A 22,857-nucleotide genomic window follows, 5' to 3' on the forward strand; every position below is an offset into this window, starting at 1 on the left:
TAACTTGTAAAATTTTCTTTTACTTTTACAAATTTTTTGATCGAATTTGTAGATACAGAGCGTTAAAATATATTTATTTGATTGTAATAAATATTAAATGAATAATTGAGAATTTAATTGAGACTAAATTATGGAATTAAAAGGGAGTTCGGAGTAAAATATTTTATTTTATAATCAATTATAAATTATTTAATAATATATTATATTAAATTTATAACTTGTAAAATTTTCGTTTACTTCGACAATTTTTTAATCGAGTTTGTAGATATAGAGCTTTAAAATATATTAATTTGATCATCCTAAATTATTAATGATTCTAAAATAGCAAATAAAATAAATAAATTATAAAAATAAATATTAAATAAATAATTCAGTATTTAATTTAGACTAAATTATGAGATTAAAAAGAAGTTCAGAGTAAAATATTTTATTTTATAATCAATTATATTTTTTTTTTAAAATAATATATTAAAGGTAAGTTTATTACAGAATGAGAGGTCAATAAGTCAATTGTGTTATAGGATAAATTCAAATGAAACCTAACAATACAAAAGTCATGAAACCTAAGAGTTCTAATACGTTAATTGATATCACATTACATGACATGACACTTAGAATATTCATGCATTCATTCACATTTTAACTGAAATTATTATTTAACTTTTAATTTTTTATAAGGGCATCAAAAAAACATTAAGTGCAGCAAAATACCCATCTTTATTAATGCTTACAAAAATATCACAGCATAATATTCCCTAGCTTTTTTATAACACAAGCATACATCATTTACAGTCACAGAATTTGCCAGTTTTTCCGACAGACTCTAAAATAAAAAGTAAAAAAATGTGTTCAATTTCATTAAATTCAATAAAGTTACATACCTGTATTTCCCCTTCAGTCTTTTTGTTCGCGGCTATAGCTTTTAAACATCCCTTAATAAAGTGGGATTTTAAAATTAACATGTCATCAATATTACATGATATTATAATTTTCTTGTTTTTAGGATCAAACGTAAGTAAATGTTTATTATAGCCTGTTGAAAAATATACAGAGAATGCATTTAAATCATTATTTGTAAATTCTGAAAACAAATCTATATCTAGAAGATGATACGAATGATTTAAAAATAATTTAATTAATTCTTCTGACGTGATTTGAGAATGAAATACATTTTCTGTTAGTATTGGTCTTCTCAGTTGATCGATATCACTTTGGTTATAGTGTTTGTTAATTTGTAAAATTTTTTTGTTTAAATTATTGCTTTTGCTATTTTCCAAAAAGGTGTGAAAGTGGTATGAAATATCTAACACTACAGTCTGAAGATCTAATTTAATCAAACTATTGTTAAACTGTAAAATCAAATAGGTTTCAACAATACAGTCAACTATAGTTTCCTCAACAGGTACAATTTCTATTATTGGGCTTACATTTTTATATTGTACAGTTCGATTAATTAGAATATTTGTCCCTCGTACACAAATTCCAATTCCACATTCAAACTCAGATATTTTTTTCTGTATCGAGTTTGCTATATGAATTTCAATTAAATAAAACTTGTAACCTTCATATTGAATTAATTTATGAACAGTATTTTTGGACAAATCACTGTGATATAATTTATAAATTTCAAATAAATCATTAAAAACCTTCACGAGCACAAGTGAAATAGTATGACATTCTTCTGAATTTGCTAGATGAGAAATTATAATTTTATTATTTTCTAATGTAATGGCTTTCTTTAATTTTTCACTTTCTTCATATTCACCATCAATTTGGTCAAGCATTTCTTGATAACAGTGAAATCCGGAGTCTGAAATTATCTCTACCTGAAATATGTCACTTAAAACACGTCTGAACTAAGAAATAGTGAATGTTACCATTTTAATGAAGAAGTTGTGAGTTTTTATAGATTTTTGAAGAGTTTTGATCTAAGGCATTTGAAAGTTCATACTCAGATCTGTTTGTTATTGTTGTGAGGTTAGAATCTCGTCTGTAAATTTCGCAGCTTTCTTCTTGCACCGCCATCATCAGTTCATTAAATTCGGAGGTTCCTACTTTACCTTCGTCTTTCATTTTCACTATCGTTGATAGAATGTTCTGATTTATTTTTCGCAATTTATCACAAATGGCTTTTTCAGTTTCACAATGACCTTGTGATTCGTGTAGACGTAAAGTTAATTCGCACCTAATTGAGAAAACGTTTTAAATTATTGCGTGGTATGGCGCCATCTATATGATAAAGTACTAACTACAATAGCATATACCAGGTGGCCCATCCAAAATATACTGCGTGTCCTCCTGACACAAAAAATATAACAAAATCTTCAAGACCCTAAGTGAGGGTTTCTCAAATGGAAATTGAAATTAAATATTTCCTAAATATTAATACTGTGTTTTTAAAAATGGATTTACTAATTTAGAGGCGTTTGACGAAAAATTTATGATGGGGAACACCCTCGTTTAGAGAGTTGAGCTTTTGCTATGCTTATATAAGAAATAAATTCGTGAAAATATTTTTCAAATAACAATTCACCTTTGGAATTCTAATTGCGTGATTTGTTGTTCAAATTTGGAAATTTCATCTTTCAAATTTATCATTATTTCATAACTTTGGTCTAATTCACGTTTCATAGCTCTTGTTCTCATCTGAAATGCCATTTGGATTTATTTCAGTTGAAAGTAAATATTTATATTTTACCTCATTTTGGCGTAACGTATCAAAGTCTGATCGACTATGATCTGTCGATTCCCTTATCTAAAATAATATAAAAAAATTATTTTGTATGCACGATTATTTATTTTTTGAAGTGAAAACTGGTAAGGGAAAATCTTATGGGTCCGCGTCACTGACACGCTCATAACTGGCGCATTCGCAGTGTGCTGTACGTCTTAGACACGAAATCTCGTGCGTATGCGGCACCGACATTCTTACAGCAGTATATCTCTAGCTATACAGCTGACGTATAATGTTATAATTGAAATTTTTCCAAAGGTTTTCACTTCTATCGGCAGTCTCTATAACTGCCAATTATAATTTTTTTATTTATTACCTCATTTTGTAGCTGGGAACATTTTGAAGATACATCAAATCGCAGTTTTTCGACAGTTTCCTTTTCCTTCGTCAGTTCTTCAATTCTTTTCTTTTCTGTCTCCAACTTCTTCATTGCTTCCTCTATATTACATTTTAGTATTTGCTACAATAAACGGCTCCAATTGATTTATGAACGATACTTGTAAATTCCACAAACCTTTTGTAACTCTATATCATGAAGTGAATTTTGAGTGTTATTTAATTGATTGACTATGTTTTGTAACGACTTCTTTTTCTGCACTAATTCACAAGTATTTTCTGAAACTTCATTTATTTTTGGTGCTGTATCTTTTATAGACCTTAGATTTTCTAATGCGGCAGAAAGTTCCTGAACTTTTTTATTTAGTGTAGTTACTTCTTGTTCTAAACATTCAATAGCTACTTTGTGCTCCCTATATGCAAACAGAATTATTAAGAAAAATAATTAATACAGAATAAACTTACCTTTTAAGTTTTTCTATATTCTGTTTACAATTTTTATTTTCAATCTTTTGTTCGTCGAAATTTCCCTTTAATCTTCTATGCAGCTCAGTTTTATGAGAAATTTTGGAATTCAATTCTTCTATCATATTTTTCAACTTCTGTTCGGTTATTAGAAAATCTTTTTTTTGTTGATGGTTTTCTTCTTTTAATTCCTCGATGGTCCTAAATATATAATTGGATAATGGAAAAATAATAAATTTTATCAGTGATCTCTAAATTACCTAAGATATTTCGCAGTTAATTCACTATTGCCATTGGTTTTCATAAAATCTAAGTGTGCTTGTGCTTTTTTTAACTCCTGAAATAATTCATCATAGCAAATTTAGCATATGAACATTCAGAAACTATTATTCATAAATTGAGAAATATTTAGAATTTCAACACTTATTAATTATTTACCTGTTGTAACTTATTTGTATCCGCCTCGTATCTTAATATAATTGTTTTATAATTTTCGCATTCTTTTTTAAATGTGTCTTCTTTGTTGGCGTTTATTTTTATACTAGACTCAAAATCTTAAAATATACATTACATATATTATAGGTATTGAAAACTTATTGACAAATTGGTTGGTTAGGAACAGCATGAAATAATAATTGCAATCAATAATTGATTTAAAATATTTCTTACTGTTTTGTAATTTAATAGAAACTTAAATTAAATAAATTACGAAACGTACCAGATAAGACTTTCTCACATAGATTATTAACATAATCGATTTCAGATTTAAGTTTTTCTTTCTCAACACATAATTTATTAATTGTTTTTTCATGTTCTATGTTTTGATTATCAATTTTTTTAAATTCCAATTTTACTTTATCCAGTTCCATTTTCATATCCTAAATTAAATTTACATGGTTTAATATTGGCATTAAATAAATATGGCGATTTAAAATTACCTTTTCAGATTTTCTGGAATCATTTAAGTCCTTGTGAAGTTTTTGAGTGGTATTTTGAAGATACTCAATACTATTTTGAAGATCATCCTTTTCTTGTTTCGTCTTTCTTAATTGAGCCTCTATGGAGGATATCGATTCTTTGTAATATATTAGATCTTTCGTTAACTTTAATTCCGTTTCTTTCGAGACATCTTGATGGTTCTTTAAACTTTCAGTTAGTCGATGGATTTTTACATCTTTTTTATTTGACTTCTCTATTAAGGTGCTAAGTTTTTTCTTTAAATCCAAAAAGTTCGATTGAAGATCTTTAATCTAAAAGAAATAATACATAAAGTAAACAAAAACCACACTGAAAATGTAATGTACCTCTTTTAGATATCGATTTTGAACTATTAGTAAATTATCTCTTTCTTGCACTACACTTTTTAGTTCTTTAAATAATTCTTTTAAGGTTTCTCTTTCCGTTAAAAATTTTTCTTGGTATTGTTTTACCTATATAAATATGCCAAATTTTCAAATAGAAATAAGTTTTGGTAAAAAATTACTTGGTCAGTAGCAGTGCTTTCCAAATCTTTGTTTGCTTCACATAAAGCATAGTTTCGTTGAACTTCCGTTGACAGAACGGTAGAAAGCTGCTCCTTAATGGTACAGACTTCAGAAAGCTCATGACATAGTGACAGCTTCTCTTTCGTATTTTCGACTTGAATATAATTTAATTTGTCCATGTTTCCTCTGAGCAGTGAAATAGTATTGTCGCGTTCAATGACTTCTTCTTTGAGTTTTTCTCCAATTTGTTTATTGAAATCTGCTATTAACTAAAACATAATTAAACATTAAAATTTTTTTAATAATTATCAAATATTAATACCGCCAAACGATTAGCCTCGTTGCTTGCATTGAGCATCTTTTCCTCCAACTTCTCCATTCGGTCAATATCCGATTTCATGCGTTGGAATATTTGTTTAAGTTCTGCCTTTTCCTCCAAATATTTTTTACGTTCTTTTTGTAATGCTATAATTATTTTACTATAGATGCCTTAATTACTAAAGTACAAATAATACAGACTTACACAGAGTTGTTTGATGTTCAGCTTCATATTTTACTTTTAGTTGTTCCACTTCCATTTTCAAAGTGTGACTCTCAACTTTTTGATTGTTTAACTGCTGTTCAGCTTGATGATGATTTTCCAGTAAAATTCGATTACTATCTTTGGCCTGAGCATACTTTTCAACCAGTTGTTGCTTTTCTTTTAATATCTAAAGATTATGTGTACTTAGAAAATTTTTTCTGGATTTATATATTTATATAAACCTGATTGAATTCTGTTTGAAATTGTATGGCGGGATCTTTTTTATAATTTGCATCGCCACAGCCTATTTCTTTAATAATCTTTTCTAAATTCTCTACTTGTGCTTGTAACGTGTGATTTTCTCTGTGTATGTTATTAATGATTTGGAGTTTTTCTTCCAATATCTTTTCTTTTAAGGAAATTATGCTCTCAAATTCTAATTTATTTTTAATTATTTCCTCTTGATAGAGTTCACATTCCTGCCTTAGAGCATTTAATTGATTTTCATAAGATGTTGTTTCTTCATTTCCAATGTTACTGTCAAAATGTTTTACCTCCAGTTCTTTAAATGATCTATAAATACCAATGATGATTTTTGGGATGTTATGATTTAGAATTACTTACACATTTTCCTGTATTGTTAATAGCTCGTTTGATAATTCAGTAACAAAGTCATTGCATATATTTAATATTTCTATGGAATTAGTTCCTGAAGACTAAACAATTGTATGAGCATCAATGTACAAAAATTGTAGCCTTTCATAATAATAATTACATAAAAATATTATTTTATAATTGCCATGAAAAAGACATTTGAAACATCTTAGTCAAAAGACTTTGACATAAAATTGTCATGTCAAAGTGTCATGTTGGATTATTATTAAATTTTTTATTGCGAAAATGAAACACAGACATTTTAAGGACCTAACAGACCTCATTGACATCGCTAATGTTGAAACGAAGTTCCGTGATGTCGTTATCCCGGAACTGTTTACAACCCACGAGGACAACTTGATGACCCAGTTCACCTCTGCACTGGTGGCTGGAATATTTCGTCATGCTTATGAAAAAATGGTAATTTTACGAGGAATGTTCCGAGTTCGTGGATTTTACCCGCAAGAAAAAATGATAATTTACAAAAATTTAAAAGAAAGGTGAGAGAAATAATGGAATAAATAATTAAATTGAAATATTTTATTGAATAAAGATTCGAACATCGGGATGCTGAGGACAACATACCTTTGGAGGATCTCAACTATTTTAAACTTCAAAAGGAGATAAATGTGCTAATGATAATTTGGAAGGAAGCTTGTATGGAAATTAAGGAATTCGGAACTTACTTAAATGCTGCTGAAATGGTTGAAGTTTTGAATAAGCATGCTGAAGACGAGAAACGACTGGTGTCTCAGGAACCGATAAATAAAAAGAAGATGCATGAATTACGTACCAAAGTTGCGAGGGACAAAGAATATTATTTGAAAGCTATAGACGAAACCGTCAAAGAAATTCATATATTAAAATTCACACTAGAAGATGTTAAAGGTAATAACAATTTATCGATGTTAAAAGTTAATAGTAAATAATTTTTAGCTTACAGCATGTATGAACTGAACTATTTAAATGAGTATGAAGACGCAAGAATTGAACAAAATTCATTAAGCTTCTTGGGAAAGGAAAAAGAGTTGCAATCATACATTGACGAAATGAAAGTGAAAATTAATGACGAAAATCTGGTTCATGAATTAATGAGCAGTTACATGGAAGAAAGTAAAGATGTAAGGAAACAAGTAACATCAGTATTAAACTGAAATTTCTAATTTGTTACTTGTTAGGATTATTTAGCTGATATTGACTACTGGACTAAATATTACGAAACTGAACTGGAAACCTATGAAAATCAAATAATGGAAATCAAAACTAAAATAGAAAGGACACAGGAAAATGTACTTGGACTACGCCGTGATTATGAAAAAAGAGAAGCACAAATTAAAGAATGGTTAGAATATATGGAAAAAACTAAAGAAAAGGAAAGACAAGAAGCTTTGGAACTGTGGAGTTCTTTAACGATTCAGGTTATAGCCTTTGTATAGAACTATTTTAAAAATTATTTTGTTTTTATTGATTTTAGGTTTGGTGGAGATATGTGATGAAAAAATTGAAACTAGGTCCTTTCAAAAAGAAGGGCAAGGGCAAGAAATAATATTTACATTTATATATTTTTATATAATAATTATTGACAAATTAAATTTTACAATGTGTTCTTACCTCCACCGTCAATTTATTCCAATTAATTTTGTTTGGAATGTTACTTATCTTGCTTTTAATAGTTATCAATTCTTCTATCACTTTCTTTCCTACCACAGCTATATCTCTTAAGATTTGATCACTGTTTTCTAATCTGGTATTTAAAGATGTTACTTCTAAGTCATATTCATTTTTAGATCTGTCTAGCTTGGCTGTAATAATTAAAGTATAAAATATATGTTATGACTTCAAAATAAATATTAACTAATAGTAATAAATAAATAAAACCTTTTAATAATTGATTTTCTTCATTTACAGAGAAAAATTCCTTCTCCAAATTTTCATAATGAATTTTGGACAAGTGCATCTCATTTTCATATTTTCCTAGTTGTTGGTAATATACAACTAGTTTTTGTTGCAATCTTTCATTATGTCTCATAAAGTGCTCGATTTGTTTTTCAAGTCCTGCAATCATTATACTATTTGAATTTAAATTCAATATGTAATATCGATAGAAAAGCGTTTACTCCTTCTGAATCTTGAGAGAGACATCATGCACGATAGAGACCTTAAAAGTCTTCCACCAAGGAGCAAAGTGGGGACGCGACTTTTACTATCTCTGTCGTGCATGATGTCTCTCTCAAGATTAAGACGGAGTTAAATTTATTTAAACATCATAATATGAACTCAGTTTGTTTACTTGTTCTAAAATTAATTTTGTTATGACCACCAATTTTCTCTGATATAAACCCAATTGAGCGTGTATTTAATTATCTGTTCATATAGGTGTTCCAAATACAAAAATTGAGCAGTACTAGTACAATAACCTCTCATACATTTAATTATGGGTCACCACTTACCACACTTAATATCTTCTCCGGTATTTTGCGAATGTATTGCATGCAATCTTGAGATTGCCCTCTCATGATTCCGAAATAATGTTTCGTTATCTAATTGTAGTTGTCTATTTTGTTTTACCACAACATTAAGAGTTTCCTGAAGGGCACGCCCCTGTATCCTCTCCGTCTCTAACTGTTTCATCCAAATATTGGTTAAAGTCGTACTAGTCGTTGTTTCACTATCAGCATAAATTTTTGAGTGTTTGCTTACTACTGCCACTAAATATTATTTATGTAATTAATATATAATATTAATGGACTTAATCAAAGTGAACTTACTCAAGTCTGCTTGTATAGATGGATCTGTTATATATTTTTTAAGAATAAATATAAAACTGTTTTCACTTTCTCTTAATTTAATTGACAACTCCTGAATTTTTTGATAAGTTTCATGAGACAAAGATAATGCATTTGCTTCATTCGTACATCTAAAATATTCATTGTATTGAGAAATATTAATAATTTTCTTAATTTGCATACTCACTTTGTTTTTTGAATAAAGACGATTGGATCGTTTTTTAGACTGGTTCTTGGTGAAATCGTCTTATGTGTTTGGATCAGTGGATTTATGAAAGGATTAACTTGTATGCCCATAGTTTGATAAAAATGACAAGGTATTGAGTCGTAAATAACAATTTGACTTTCAACAGACCCATTATTCTAAAAAAATGAATAAATTCAGCAGTTTATGGAAGTTTTAAAAAAGAACTCCAATCAGAAATTATAGAAGGGGAAAAAGAACATACATATTTTTAAAAATGTATAAAACTTGTAATTGGGTTGATGTCACTGTGATGTAACCTGATAAGGGGTGTGCATAATAATGACTTTACACGACAGCAAACAAAATAAAATTTTTACCACCAATGCAAATATTTCATTATGTGTAAAATAAAAATTTAAAATCGGATTTCTCTAGTTATTTCTAAACGTATATTAGTATTTTTAGACCTGGTCATCTAGCATTTCAGTAAACTTGATTTCTTCCACACTTTCCCCTGCCATAATTGAAGAATTGCTGTTTGATGTGTTTGCTTCCTGAACTTGTTCCTGCTTATCTAAGCTTTTGGGCTTTTTACGAACAGCTTTTCTAATGCTGGATAATAAATTAAGTGACCTAAACGATTTGAGACTGTTTACACTAGAATTACTTCCTCGGCATACTTTGTTATCAGATTTATTCTGAAAATAATGAATTAGTATTAAAATACCTACGTTTAATCCATACAATTACTACTTTTACAATTAAATTATTATTCTCCATTTAAATAATCACTAAAACTACAAAATTACTTTTAACAAAATTTAAAACTGACAAAATAATTTGACAACTTCATTTTAATAACAATCTGTGATATATCAACAATATTTGGTTCATGTGGTAGGTTAAAATATATAGTTCATATACAGAGTGATTCATCTAATTGAGGGTTTGTAATTAATTGTAGCCACAAGGGCAATATAAATGTTTTATAGTACAGGTAAAAAAATGGTGGTTTGTAATATACACTTATTATAACCGTGTGAACTTTATTTTCAAAATAAAACCACTAATTAAGTAATTTCTTTATTAAATAGCATAATGGCTAGAATTTTACTTTATACATATCTACAAGATGATACATAGATATTTAAAGATAATATTAACTATAAAAGTATGTCTAATTATGAATGTACTAAATATTTTATTAAAATGTCCAATTTTTTGCAGCACCACACCAAAATTTGAAACAGTATTTATGGACGTCACAATTCACTTTTAGTTCTTTGGCACCGAAATATAAATCGTTAGAGAATCGAACATATCACAGGTAATGATAAATAATTTGAGCATATTTTCGTGATATGTTTGATTCCACACAGAAATATACAATGTTATTACAAGATTCTATAGCAAATTAATCACATAATAAGTAAAAATAATTAAATTAATATAGTAAATATAGCAATCAAGCTCAAATGCAAATTTAATTTGCCCAAAATTTAAATTTTGTGAGACGTATTTCGTGAAAGGTGAACTTTAAAAAGCTTTTTGTAGACTGAAAATGAAAGAACAGACAGGTATAAGGAATAGTATTTATTTCCCACAAAATTTAAATTTTATTAATTACTATTTTGGCAGTTAATAAATTATGTTGTACAAATAATATCAACGTATGCAACTTATAAATTAATAAACATAAAATAATTTAAATTCGATATGTCTAAAACACGTAATGAATAGAAAATATCTTTGTGTATCTATCTATATATTTAAAATACAACTTGTCTCATTTCGATAGACTAGGTTTGTGGGGGGTAGAACGTGTTGCTTATATACCACTATATAAATATCTTTGGTTAAATTCGTTGCAACCCATAATACGTATTTAAATAATACAGTTGGAAAATTACATGTAATAACAGTAGACAGTTGCATTTTTTATATACAAAAGTTGTCGCCGCCATGGTTAATGTCGGTGACTGGTGACCGGGGTCGTGCGCTTATAAATACGGGCACATTTAGTATACAAATATAATAAATAATTTATTCATAAGACATTCAACATGTGATAAACAATAATAAAAGGGCAATGCAATGTTAATGAAAGTTTTCTCTTGATTCTGGATTAAAATTTAATTGATTTTTAATGGTGAATTAAGATACACAACAATTTATACAAACCCTAACAGATTAGATGCCCATATTTGCATCTTCATAAATAAATTTGTTTTTATTTTATTACATCTATTAATTAACAAAAAATTAACATTTAACAAAGTTATTATACAATGTTAACGGAATTGTAAAAAATTCCCACAAATTTCTATTAAAAAATATAAAACTACTACAAAAGGTCGTCATTAGGTTTAACTTCTTCCAATTTGTTGTTATTGTTTTTGTTCCTCTTCATGGCAGCATATATAGAAGCCGCCTTATAATCTATTGGGCCATAGGATTTGTAATCTACATCTGCGTATTCTAGATCACCATAATTTGTCCTATAAGGCTAAAAATAAATAAAAATAAGTTATCGTATTTTCTAAACACTTCTTCAATATTAAATACAATATTATGTGTGTCTTTTAAAATGGATAATTTGATAACTCTGCATTGTTATATAATATCTCTTACCACGATATTGTCCAAATACGAATATCATAATTAATTAAAGTAATACAAAAAGAGTTTGATCCATCTGAAACCTGAAAGAGACAGTAAGTCTCCCATTATGGGACATATATAAAGTATTCGTATATAGAATATTCAAAATATATAAGGTATATAAAATAATGTTTAAAATATGTATAATGTATATAAAATACATAAAGTTTATAAAAATATACAATAAATATTTAAAATATAGAAAAATAATTAATTTTAAATACTTAAATTATACAAAAAATATATTAAATGCATAGAAATATAAAATACATAAAGTTTATAAAAAATATACAAAAAATATATAAAATATAGAAGAATATAAAATATATAAATATAAAATACATAAAGTTTATAAAAAATATACGAAAATATATAAAATATAGAAAAATATAAAATATAAAAAGTATAAAAAAATATGTAAAGAATATAAAAAAATGTAAAAAATAAATAGAAAATATAAAATATTATAATAATGAATAGTATATTTTATATACTTATTTATAAAGTGTATAAATATAATTTAAATTATCCACTTTAAAAGGCGCTCAGAGTATTTACGTATTTAAAATACATGAATGTTTAAGTCATTTGTTTTCTTTTTTATTGTCGCAAATTAATTAACTTTTTAATAACACTTATAGTGTTTTACAACTTTTCCATCTTTGTCGAAATATTATTATTATTTGCAAGCTATAAGCATTATGTAAGACAGTTACTAATAAATCAGATTTTCCATGCATAAGTTAACAGTGGGATCTGCCTAGAAGGAACAAGTAAATAATGGCTCAGCAATACTACTAAAAAACTTGAAATAAGGTCTAAAAAATAAATGTATTGTAAATCAAAATTTATTTACAAGAACATTACCTTAGAAAATATATGTATCACTACCAGTAGTGGTTGTCCCATTAGTCTAAAACAAAATTTACAAAAAGAACAATTAGATTTAGCAATGTTTGCGGCCAAGAATTTGCAAAAGATTAGGGGTAGTTTTATTTTTTTATGTTGTGGAGATCCCTAGATTTTACATAGAAATCATCAATATATCTTATATCTTTTAAAAGTACCATATTTGCAGCAAATATTTTGGCAAATTAATAATTTCATTAATATCCTAATTAACGTAGTATTTCATTGAAAAATATCCAGGAATTCAAATCGAGAGCTAGTAAACAAACAAAAGCTGATTTCTTGTACAAAAAAGAAATTTCTTCAACTTGATTTAAGCCGTAAAAGGTACATACCTAATACATAACAAGGGGACGGCGACGGGAGAACACTGATTGAGAGAACGTAACGGTCTGAAAAAAATTAGGACACTCCGTACTAAAAAAAAGTTGCATCTTAAGGACTACGTGATTTAGCGCCAATGTTAAAAACAAATTGGTAATATACCAATGAAAAAGGCCACTCGCTAATCACGTTCCTATGTTTTTTTTTGAAGTGAAAACTTGTTTAGCCGTGTTGAACACTTTTTGGTAGGGGTTCGCGTCACCGACATACTCATGACATACACGCAGTGTGTTGTGCGCCTTAGGCACGAAATTTCGTGCGTTCGCGTCACCGACATGCTTATAACAGTATATCTGTAGCTATACAGATTATGAACATTATGAAATTTTAAATTTTAATACTAAAAGTTCTAAGTTTTCACTTCTATCGCCAGTTTCTATAACTGCCAATTTAATTATTTTTTTTAAAAGAAGGAGTATTTCAATCCTGAAACGAAGTATGGAAGTCGACTAGGGGGAAAACAGCGAATAATAATTTATTTTTAACATCAAGGGATCTCCAAAAACACATGACAGAACAACGTTCTACTAACCTTTGGTAAATTGGGTTAGAAAAATTTATGTTAGACGTCAATTTCTTGACCGATGTCGTTAAATTTAAGCGTTGCGTATTCAGTCTTTGGTTTGGATTTTTGGGATTTGGATTTTGATGAGCTGGAGTCCTGCGAACCGTTTCGACCCGACTTAGGCATATCTAGGTCCGCGTACACGACTCCATTAGGTTTGTTAGTAGGCGTTTGGCTGCTGCGGCCTAATATAGGCTGAGGATATTTTAGCTGTACGGAGTTTTGCATATTTTCTTGGAATTGTACATTCTCCTGATAATCGCCGGGCCTCCTTAAAACAAGAGGTCCCTTAGTCTTAAGTTTTGGCTTGTCTCGTTTCTGCGGACGTCCATGCTGGCCGCTCTCCTGATAATCGGAGAGGTAGCCGTTTCTCATTAAATTTTCCTCGTGAATGTTCTTTATTGGCTGAAAGTAGCTTTCGGCCGTTTGAAACTTGTAGCTGTGGCACTTTTGCAATGGTATCTGAAAGTTTTTCTTTTGTTTTGCCTTAGAGGAAAATGATTTACTCTTTGGTAATTGTTCTTGGAATAAAGATTTTGGTAACAATTTTGAATGCTTTTGATGTGGTATTGTTGCTGAGTATTGTGGGGGTACGATGGCACTTAATTGTTTTAAATGCGGCGTAGTTAGGGTATAAAAAGCATTCTGAAAATTAGTTTAGTATTAGTACACAAAATATAAAAAACAATACACTTTGATAGTACCTCAAAATGCATTTTGTTACAATTAAAACATAAAATATAAAAATAATCTAAAAGCACAAACCTGCTTGTTAGCAATTTTTGGACTCCATTTATTCTGTGTATCTAATATAGGCATCTGTGGGATATTAGGAAACCCTTCGTTTGGATTCTTAGGGTCATGTTGTGGAGGGTTGAAGGTCGTAGGGGATTGGACGGGAGACGCTTTCATTTTAGCCTGTATTTGTAAAGACAGTGCTCCTTTGGGGCTTTCCACCAAAGGTTTCACAAAGTTTGGACTTACTTTTAAGGTGGGAGAATTTTTCATTGCGTGGGGAGATACTTTATGGACGGGAGACAGAAACGACTTTTTGGAATCAAAATCAACAACTTTCGGACAAGAATTTTGACTTTTATTTGACGGAGTCGTTTCTAAACCTGCATTATCATCTCCAAGATTTTCTTTAGACTCATCTTTGGAGGCGTGAATTTGTGCATCTGTAATAACGCACACATTGTTTTCATTATTTTCAATACTTTCTTTGGAACTATCTAAATTTGATTCGTTTGCAGATTTATTGATGTTGTTCGATACATTTTGATAAATGATTTCTATTCTTCTATGTTTTTTACAGCGAGGCTTTGGTTTGGGCTTTAAGTTTGAGTTACAATCATTATTATGTTCTTTAATTTGTACTCCATCTGCGATGGTAGTGAAACTGTTACTTTTCTTCACTTCACTTGTTTTGTTGGTTGGTATTTGAGTAAAAACTTTCTTGGGTAGGGCATAAATTACTGGCCTTTTTTTACCATGCTTTTTACATCTCATAGAGTAAAATGTGGGTGAATAGCATTTATGTTTTTTTAATTCTAACGAGCCAAATCGTTTTTCAGCCACACTAGTGCTTTTTAATTCACTTTCGGTTTTATGTCGAGTATTATTTTCATTTAAGCTGCCCGGTTGAGTTTGACTTAAATTGGTATTTGAATTTTTTAATTCAGGTTTAGACTCTCTCCTCCCCGCAATTCGAGGTTGGAAGTTAAAGGAATTGGTGGAACCAAAAGGATTCCAAGGAGCTTGCACGTGATGTGGAGTGGAATGAATGTTACCAGTACTATGCACTTTATTAAACTCGGCTCCTTGAAATTGGAATGGGTTGATTATTGAAAAATTTTGAAAAAGATTTTGATTAAATGGAGAATAAATGGTATGTATAAAGTCATTATGACTGGGTCTGTACATGTTGGGATTACTTTGGGGAAAAGGAAAGTTGCTTAAATAAGAATTACTGGCATGACGGGACATGTGATATTCTTGGTTATTATTTAGGTATGGATTTTGGAACCCGTGGAAGGATTGATGCCTTTGTACTTTATGACTAACCGATCCGAAAGGTGATGAAAATGGAGTTTGGTTAGATGTTATTAATGATTTAGTGGAACTATTAATGTTTAAAGCTGCTCCTTGGTTAAATGGCGCAATTACTGACACAGGCTGTAAAAATACATGCAAAATAAACAAAATGGCAAATAATAAACAACCATCTACTATCTACTTACTTATAGTAGATATATTATTTTAAATGAAGTCAAATTTAAATTAAAGAACATAAATTTTAATATAAAATAAATTAAAAAAAAAATAAACGTCGAGATATTATTAATAGCTTCTATGTAAATTATACAAAAATGAAAAGATAATGTCCTAAAAATTCAGTAATAAATATATTTAATGACCACTTTACAAAGCACACAACAATGTGTTTACAGGGGAACGAAACAGATAAAGTCTTACTTTGTTTGGTGGGTTTTGCATGCCGTGGAATGGAAGGTTCTCGTAGAATCCCTTGTCGGCGGCATTTGGATTATTGGAGGGGTCTGCTATACCGCCAACCGGTGGGGCAGCCCCTAATCTTGTCTTATCTCCTATAGAGGACGGGTTGGGTGCTGCAAATAAAAAAAGAATACAGTTTTTTACCGCATTTATGATTCCAGATAAAAGTCTTTGGGTTTTCGTTTACTTATAAGCACATTAAACACTGCGTTAAGTTCAATTAAATAGAATAAAATTTAAGTCTCTTATTATTTAATTATATAAAGTATAACATATATTTATTATAATTTGCGTATTAGTCACACTATTAAGGGATTTATTATATAAATTTGTAATTTATTAGTTGTTTCCTAAAGCAAGGAAAATGAAAAACATCAGTTAAATATACCATAATTATTATGTAAGATTAAATGGAGAAATGCCTTACCGTCACCAGGTTTTTTCCTCTTTCGTGGATTAATATAATCGGATCCTTGTTGCGGGTTGGCATGAAACTTTTTAAATGTCACAACTAACATGCAAAAATAACATAAGGCAATTACAACATCCTCAAAAATCTAAAATAGAACTTAACAAACCAAAAGTTACACAACTATTTAAACAATTAGATTTTAATTAGGCTTTTCTGTGGAACTCTTGATTCGTATTTAAATAAAATATCCCGTACCTCCACTTTTTCCTTCGCTGATTCCTTCCGGTATTCGATCGTGACTTCTACTTAATCCTAGCACATCTTTCAGTCTTTCGAATCTGGCATAAACTTTGGTTTTGTTTCTTTTATACTTAAGTATGGTGCTTGTTGTAACCGAAGTTGTCTTGAAGGGCGACAATCTGGGCTTCAGTTGACTTATATTCATGTGGCTCATTTTTCCCACATGATACAACATTCCTGGTCTCAGAGGCCAACGCGACTGATCCGATAAATTTGGCGAGTGACCTTCAGGTCTTTAATAATAGTTTTATGCCAGATAAAGACGGAATTGTTTGCAAGCAATGGGTACAAAGCCAAAAGCGCAGACAAAAAATAAATCATGAAAAAAAAAAATAAAAATAAACAATTAGTTAATTTTGTTCGAACAACAAACATAATAATTATGTATTAAAAATTGCTAAATATAAACAGAGCAATTTAGAAATTATTAATTTTATTTTTGAGAATTAGGTAGAAGCATAGAATTGTTTATAAACTAAAGAATATTAATTAGGTTCATTGTATCGAATTTCTCATATATCCTATCACTGCCACTATTATAGTAAACATCAATATAATACAAAGTGTGCAAACTAGTGTACAGAATGTCATGCAGTGTACCTTCGCACCACCCAAAATCCTTTGGAAATTAACGATGAGTTTCATATACCTAAATAATCATGCAAGAAAATTTTTAAGTATATGAATGTTAATTATGATAATTACATTTGTTACAGTTGTAGCAGCTACCCTGGTTTCCCAAATACGTTACTCGCCCACAAGGCACCAACGGTAGACCCAGAACATCCGGGCTCTGTGTGCACAGGAACCTGAGAATACGGTTATTAGTAGATTTTGTTAGTATTTTTACGATAAGTTATTATTAGTTTTTGGGTGGTTGGGAATAAACATTATAAGAGCACTTTAAGCCACATTTCGAATATCTCTTTGTTGAATTTCCCATATGTGAGCCACAAAATGATTTAAAGTTCTCTTACTGTCAATATTTTAATCTAAAAGGTATTGTATTTACAAAAGCTACAGCTGGCTTGTGCAATAATAAATCGGTATTGTAAAATCAGGGTAAATGTGTCATTTCATAATGATGTATAAAGGTGGAGGTTGTTTTATATTCTTACATTTGTTATAATTAATCTGTTAGTATTTAATTATCGGATACATTCTATACATTTTTATGTCATATGTAAGTCAACTAATTCAATTATAACATGTGAAAAACTTCAAATGTTTAATCAAGATATAGTTGATTTTATTTTTCAAATTCAAATAAATGTAGCATTATTTAATGAATAATTTGATGATAGAATGATCCGTTTATAAATATAAAACACATATGTATAATGCTATTGTCTTACAGGTTTTTAACTTGGGATTTTGTTCTAAACACCCTGAGGGAGTTACCTTACCTTACTGGACATATATCTTCTGTTTAACTCACGTTATTTAAATGCACATTCAGTGTAGAGAATATCGTGTGTTCTTACCACCACCAAAAAAACTAATGACCATCACCACAAGATAAGTGTATAAGTTTTTTTTATTTTACAGTATAAAATAGTACAGATATTAGTCTTATGTAAAAACAGGTAAAAATCACAAACTTACTTTTCACGTTCTTCCATCTCCAAAGGATTATTGTCTGTCATTAGCGTAAAAAAAAATTCACAATGTTAGTAATGTTATATACAAAGTATTAAAATTTGCTATATATGATAGACACAGTATTTAGAGACTCTAAACTTCCAAACCACTTACACTTAGTGTCTGCTCTCTTCCTTCTACACAGGCAAATAATAATTATACAAATAATTATTACGCAAATTATTAAAACTATTATTGCGGCGATGATTGTCATCAACTTTATCCTCTTCCACCAAGGAAGATATCCTGAAATTTAAAAATATACCGTATAAAAAAGAGGGAGTTAAATATTTTCTTATAAATTGGTTCAAATCAAGAATAATATGAATGAATTATTCAGTAATAAAATGAAATGATTAGAAATTCCAATTAGGTTTTTATTAAAGGTGCTACCCATGTTAATAACTCATTCAAAGCTGTTACAAACCGGCGTTCAGGTAAATTTCTTCGTTTAGGGAATGGTTGCATGCAATCCACGCGTACACGCTCTCCTCTTGGGTTTAATTAAAATCGTCGAGCGACTCTAACTGATCTCGAAAGGGCTTTAGATACGTTTTTGCCATGTTTACGATATTATTCGGGGTGCGGAAAAAACAATCGACGGCATTAAATTGGCAATATAAATTTTTTCATCCCTTCATATAACTCGATTCGTATAGAAAGGAAGTTTTGATAGTAAATTCTGTATAATTTTATGTGTGAAAGTACAAAAACACAACTCTTACCAGCCACATCTTTCTCGCACCCATTGCTCATTCCAATAGTATTGTTTGCGTAGCACAGGTACGTCCTGGAAGTGTCAATACTAGAGTCTAATATCAGGAAGCTCTTCAAACCTTCTTGGATTATATTTGTGGATTCAATCGACGTATCATTAAACTCCTTAACTTTCCAAGTGAACGTAACCTCCTGGGGATTGGCATCGGCTGTGCACACTAACGCCGTGTTGCCATCTTTTTCAGTTATTGTTATCGTGCAAGACGGTGGGTCTGAGGTAAATATGATGTTTGTAGTATAAATACATCACTCTAAAGTTTGTTACTTACATTGAACGTTGAAATAAACCGTGGCAGTGTCGCTGCCGTGTTTATTGTGTGCCTCACAAATGTACGCCCCCGAATCGGTCCTCTTCATCGCACCCAGTCTTAGTTCCTCGTTGGTTTGGATGGCTTCAGATGATATGTTCTTCTTCCACTGATATGCAAGAGCCGGATGACCTTTACCGGAACATTTAACTGGGTCTGGGATTTGGTTCTCGATGACGTTAACCACTCTTGTGGAAAGAGTCAAGTCTTCTGGTGGGTCTATAAATAAAATAAATGTTATTGTAAAATTGGCAAATATTTCGTCAAACAAAAATATTAAAAAATATATTTACTGTAAAACGCTGGACGAAAATGAAAAATAATATTATTTCCCTCTAATAATAGGTATCAGTAAACTATTTGCCGATAAACTAAAACAAAAGCGAGCTTGGCTCACATCCAATATTGAACGAGGAAAAGCTAACGCTGACACAATAGCCGAGTGATGGTATTTGTTTTATATGGACGGTCGATTCACGTGTGACATAAAAATATATAAGATATTTTCTTGGGCTTGTATAAACGTAAACTAATACTTACAATCCACTGCAATCTCTATCGTTGAATTGACTCCATTTCCGAATGTATTGCCGTGGCTCTTGCAAGTGTAGTTCGAGTTTTGTGCCGTTTTGTTGAGCTTGTTGCCCGGCCATGCTGTCATATTCCAAACCTAGGAAATGTTACAGTATAAAAAAAACTATCTAACTACAAAAGATATATTACTGACAATAATTTAGTTTAAGTATAACATAATAAATAGTGCTGAACGATAAATAAATGTAGCTGCTACCGAAGCCGATACTTACTAAAGTAGATTCGATGGATTCAAAGTCGTTTTTTCTTAAATCAGGTTTATATTCCTGGGTTTCGAGATAATATAAGGGGTTGTTATTTGTGTCTAGAAGGTGTCCGTCCTTCAGCCAGACAATAGAGCACATCGGCGAACACTCTACTCTGCATGTTAAATTTATGTGCTGTGATGAATATAAAACACCTTGATAAGGTATGAGTTTCTGTATAAAGGCTGGAGGTGCTGTAACAGGTAAAAAATGAATATTACATTAATCGGTTTATCAATATATTTAGAATATTGAGTATTTGCTATATATTTTAAATAATCAGTGTTTACCATAAACGTTAATAACTTCTGTAGCCGGTTCGCTTTGACCTCCCTCATTTACTGCGATGCATGTGAAGTTGCTCTTGGTCTCTAATCTAACTGGAGAGATCGTGAAATTTCTAGTTGTGATTTCATTCATTTGATGGGATCCTCTGTACCAAAGGTAACTAACATTATTAGGTCGGCCTTCATGATCAACTGAACATTCTAGCGTCACTGATGCTCCTTTTACCACGGTCGATGGATAATATCTTAATTTCGCCGGACTGGGTGGATCTAAATAAATTTAAATTTAATCACCAATTGTGATTAATTATGGATATAAAATGTGCTTACAGTGAACGACCAATTCCTGTGGTTCAGAAATGGGTCCCCATCCTGCGACGTTCTTCCCCTGGCAGGTATAGTTGCCTGCAAACGTCTCGTCTACTCTCTCTAAACTCAATATGCTGGGATCCAGACCGCAAAATGGACCGCCACTACCTTCTCCAACGCCGTTCTCATCGTACGATGTATAATTACACTCGGGAAATTCTTTCATTAAATCTCCATCAAGGAACCATCTTACCTGGTAAATTTAAATTAAAATACGTGTTAAAAGAACAAGCGAAAAAAGTTGAATGCTACACAAAAAGTATTTAGAAATGTGTAACAAAATTAAATTAAAAGTTTTCGTGACGTATTAAAGTAAGTTTTCCATTTATGGAGTGATAAGGAGAAATATAATTCAATGAACATTACTTTTAATAAGGAAGATGGATTTCCCGATGTTACATTGCACTCCAGCATAACGTTAGTCTTCTCCACAGATTTAATAGGCAAAGAAGGTTCCATAATTACATTCACGTCTGGTGGATCTGAAAATTATGAAATGTAAGATAAAATTGAAACGGCATTCGCAATGGAAACATTTTAGCTTATTCTAATGAAAACTGCCCATGAATAATAATTATAATTGTAATAGCTGCCTCATTTTTTTGTGAAATGAGAAATATTTTTGCACGGACGTAATTAAAATGAAATTGAACCCTGTTTTGATATTTCAAACAGTATCGGATAATAATGAATCATTATTTCGGAATTCTAATAAACAATACACGTTTAAACGGGTCATAAAATATAAAAAGTTGTTTATTTTTAGGGAGACAGCTTTTTAAGTAAATTGACAGTTCTTTCTTTGTTGTAAAATGAGAAACAGACACACCTTAAAGTATGAGTATAATTAGATGTATTATAAGAGTAAACATCACCGTTACCCGGTTTTACCTTCAACTTCAGCAATAAAAAATATTCCTTGACCCGGGCGTTTAATGTTAACATAATTACTTACACTGTACATTCAAAAATATGCTGTCTGGAGATTGTTCAGATCCAACTTCATTCCTAAGAGAACAGGTATAATTTCCCATATCCTCACGTGAAACATTGTATATGACAAGAGGTGGGTTTTCAATATTGCCCCCGGCGTATTTTTCTGGGTCTGACAGCGACATGTTTTTACCATCCTTGGACCATACAACACCCTTCAGTTCTTGAGGATTCGCAAAGTACTTGCACTTTAATAGAACATTTTTGCGTACGGATAAGCCAGTTGTTTCATTTTCCACAATGTAGGACGGAGAAACGGAAACAACGGGAGGATCTGTAAAGAATTTTTTAATTACACATAACGATGCATCTTAAGAAAATTAAGGTACTTGAGTCGTTTATGTTATAACAGGTTGTCTAGTTGTCTTATTAATTAATCTCTAAGGTCATATTTGTAACTACATAATCTGATATGATGTTGTGATGTTAATTAAATGTTCATTTGGAATAATTTATTAATTATACTATTATTATTTTACATTTTTTATAAAATTTTTATTTAATTAATTTGTATTTAATTTTTCTGTTGTAAATGAATTAAGATAATATTATTACGAAATATTTGAAGAATATAAGTTAGTAAAATCTAAATAGATAAAAATTAGGAGAATGTTAAGCAAATAGTAAATTAATGGTATATTTGAAGTAATTTATGTGATTCTAAATTATACATCATTTTGGGCGCATCCGCCAAAATACAACACAAGGTTCTCGTGTATTTGAATATTT

The 22,857-nt window shown here is 30.1% G+C and overlaps 4 protein-coding genes across 13 annotated transcripts in view; 1 reads left to right on the forward strand and 3 right to left on the reverse strand.

The window, feature by feature from the left end:
- Window positions 1-698: 698 nt before the first annotated feature.
- On the reverse strand, window positions 699-1,784 carry LOC126264483 (uncharacterized). Its single transcript, XM_049962677.1, has 2 exons — window positions 882-1,784; window positions 699-823 (listed from the first exon to the last, which is right to left on the reverse strand). The coding sequence occupies exons 1-2, from the start codon at window positions 1,782-1,784 to the stop codon at window positions 728-730; spliced, it is 999 nt and encodes a 332-aa protein (XP_049818634.1). The 3' UTR covers window positions 699-727.
- LOC109597581 (polyamine-modulated factor 1-binding protein 1) lies at window positions 1,563-10,006 on the reverse strand. 2 transcript variants are annotated; one of them, XM_020013316.2, is made up of 24 exons: window positions 9,923-10,006; window positions 9,637-9,867; window positions 9,170-9,345; window positions 8,965-9,113; window positions 8,647-8,904; window positions 8,075-8,251; window positions 7,808-7,998; window positions 6,167-6,258; window positions 5,785-6,115; window positions 5,543-5,729; window positions 5,342-5,484; window positions 5,019-5,288; window positions 4,840-4,965; window positions 4,474-4,785; window positions 4,254-4,413; window positions 3,974-4,089; window positions 3,796-3,872; window positions 3,536-3,736; window positions 3,249-3,483; window positions 3,051-3,194; window positions 2,699-2,755; window positions 2,534-2,646; window positions 1,878-2,185; window positions 1,563-1,826 (listed from the first exon to the last, which is right to left on the reverse strand). In XM_020013316.2, the coding sequence occupies exons 1-23, from the start codon at window positions 9,947-9,949 to the stop codon at window positions 1,882-1,884; spliced, it is 4,077 nt and encodes a 1,358-aa protein (XP_019868875.2). In that variant the 5' UTR covers window positions 9,950-10,006; the 3' UTR covers window positions 1,563-1,826; window positions 1,878-1,881. The 2 variants fall into 2 exon arrangements, with proteins under 2 accessions (XP_019868875.2, XP_049818630.1); XM_049962673.1 differs by having other exon boundaries at window positions 9,929-9,995.
- Window positions 6,404-7,806, forward strand: LOC126264482 (uncharacterized). The gene is made up of 5 exons (XM_049962676.1): window positions 6,404-6,696; window positions 6,750-7,084; window positions 7,133-7,317; window positions 7,375-7,614; window positions 7,671-7,806. Exons 1-5 carry the CDS (start codon window positions 6,443-6,445, stop codon window positions 7,740-7,742), a joined length of 1,086 nt encoding a protein of 361 aa, XP_049818633.1. The 5' UTR covers window positions 6,404-6,442; the 3' UTR covers window positions 7,743-7,806.
- Window positions 10,007-10,239: 233 nt separating the features above from the next.
- LOC109597576 (B-cell receptor CD22) overlaps window positions 10,240-22,857 on the reverse strand; it is a 287,560-nt gene continuing 274,942 nt past the window's right edge. For 4 of the 9 annotated variants that reach the window (XM_049962665.1, XM_049962666.1, XM_049962664.1 and 1 more), the window contains 16 exons: window positions 22,091-22,402; window positions 21,502-21,617; window positions 21,097-21,328; window positions 20,770-21,036; window positions 20,447-20,673; window positions 20,181-20,310; window positions 19,602-19,859; window positions 19,281-19,544; window positions 18,670-18,801; window positions 18,520-18,553; window positions 16,870-17,147; window positions 16,630-16,713; window positions 16,164-16,315; window positions 13,656-14,333; window positions 12,698-12,743; window positions 11,590-11,675 (listed from right to left, as the gene is read on the reverse strand). In XM_049962665.1, the coding sequence (XP_049818622.1) occupies window positions 13,686-14,333; window positions 16,164-16,315; window positions 16,630-16,713; window positions 16,870-17,147; window positions 18,520-18,553; window positions 18,670-18,801; window positions 19,281-19,544; window positions 19,602-19,859; window positions 20,181-20,310; window positions 20,447-20,673; window positions 20,770-21,036; window positions 21,097-21,328; window positions 21,502-21,617; window positions 22,091-22,402 (3,134 nt within the window). In that variant the 3' untranslated portion in view covers window positions 11,590-11,675; window positions 12,698-12,743; window positions 13,656-13,685. Of the gene's footprint in view, window positions 11,676-12,697; window positions 12,744-13,655; window positions 14,334-16,163; window positions 16,316-16,629; window positions 16,714-16,869; window positions 17,148-17,441; window positions 17,564-17,619; window positions 17,724-18,519; window positions 18,554-18,669; window positions 18,802-19,280; window positions 19,545-19,601; window positions 19,860-20,180; window positions 20,311-20,446; window positions 20,674-20,769; window positions 21,037-21,096; window positions 21,329-21,501; window positions 21,618-22,090; window positions 22,403-22,857 lie in introns of those variants that run through there. The other 5 variants (XM_049962669.1, XM_049962668.1, XM_049962667.1 and 2 more) reach the window with 5 other exon arrangements.

The sequence above is a fragment of the Aethina tumida genome, chromosome 2, assembly GCF_024364675.1.
Source record: "Aethina tumida isolate Nest 87 chromosome 2, icAetTumi1.1, whole genome shotgun sequence".
In the NCBI taxonomy this organism is placed as follows: Eukaryota; Metazoa; Arthropoda; class Insecta; order Coleoptera; family Nitidulidae; genus Aethina; species Aethina tumida.

Coding starts and splice junctions, on each gene's coding strand:
- LOC109597581 (XM_020013316.2), bottom strand. CDS start 9,949: ATGGAGAATAATAATTTAATTGTAAAA. Junction 5,485..5,542: donor TGAACATCAAACAACTCTGT/GTAAGTCTGTAT, acceptor AAATAATTATAG/CATTACAAAAAGAACGTAAA. Junction 4,966..5,018: donor AAAGCACTGCTACTGACCAA/GTAATTTTTTAC, acceptor ATATTTATATAG/GTAAAACAATACCAAGAAAA.
- LOC126264482 (XM_049962676.1), top strand. CDS start 6,443: ATGAAACACAGACATTTTAAGGACCTAACAGACCTCATTGACATCGCT. Junction 7,085..7,132: donor CACACTAGAAGATGTTAAAG/GTAATAACAATT, acceptor AATAATTTTTAG/CTTACAGCATGTATGAACTG. Junction 7,318..7,374: donor ACATGGAAGAAAGTAAAGAT/GTAAGGAAACAA, acceptor GTTACTTGTTAG/GATTATTTAGCTGATATTGA.
- LOC126264483 (XM_049962677.1), bottom strand. CDS start 1,784: ATGCTTGACCAAATTGATGGTGAATATGAAGAAAGTGAAAAATTAAAG. Junction 824..881: donor AGACTGAAGGGGAAATACAG/GTATGTAACTTT, acceptor TTTTTATTTTAG/AGTCTGTCGGAAAAACTGGC.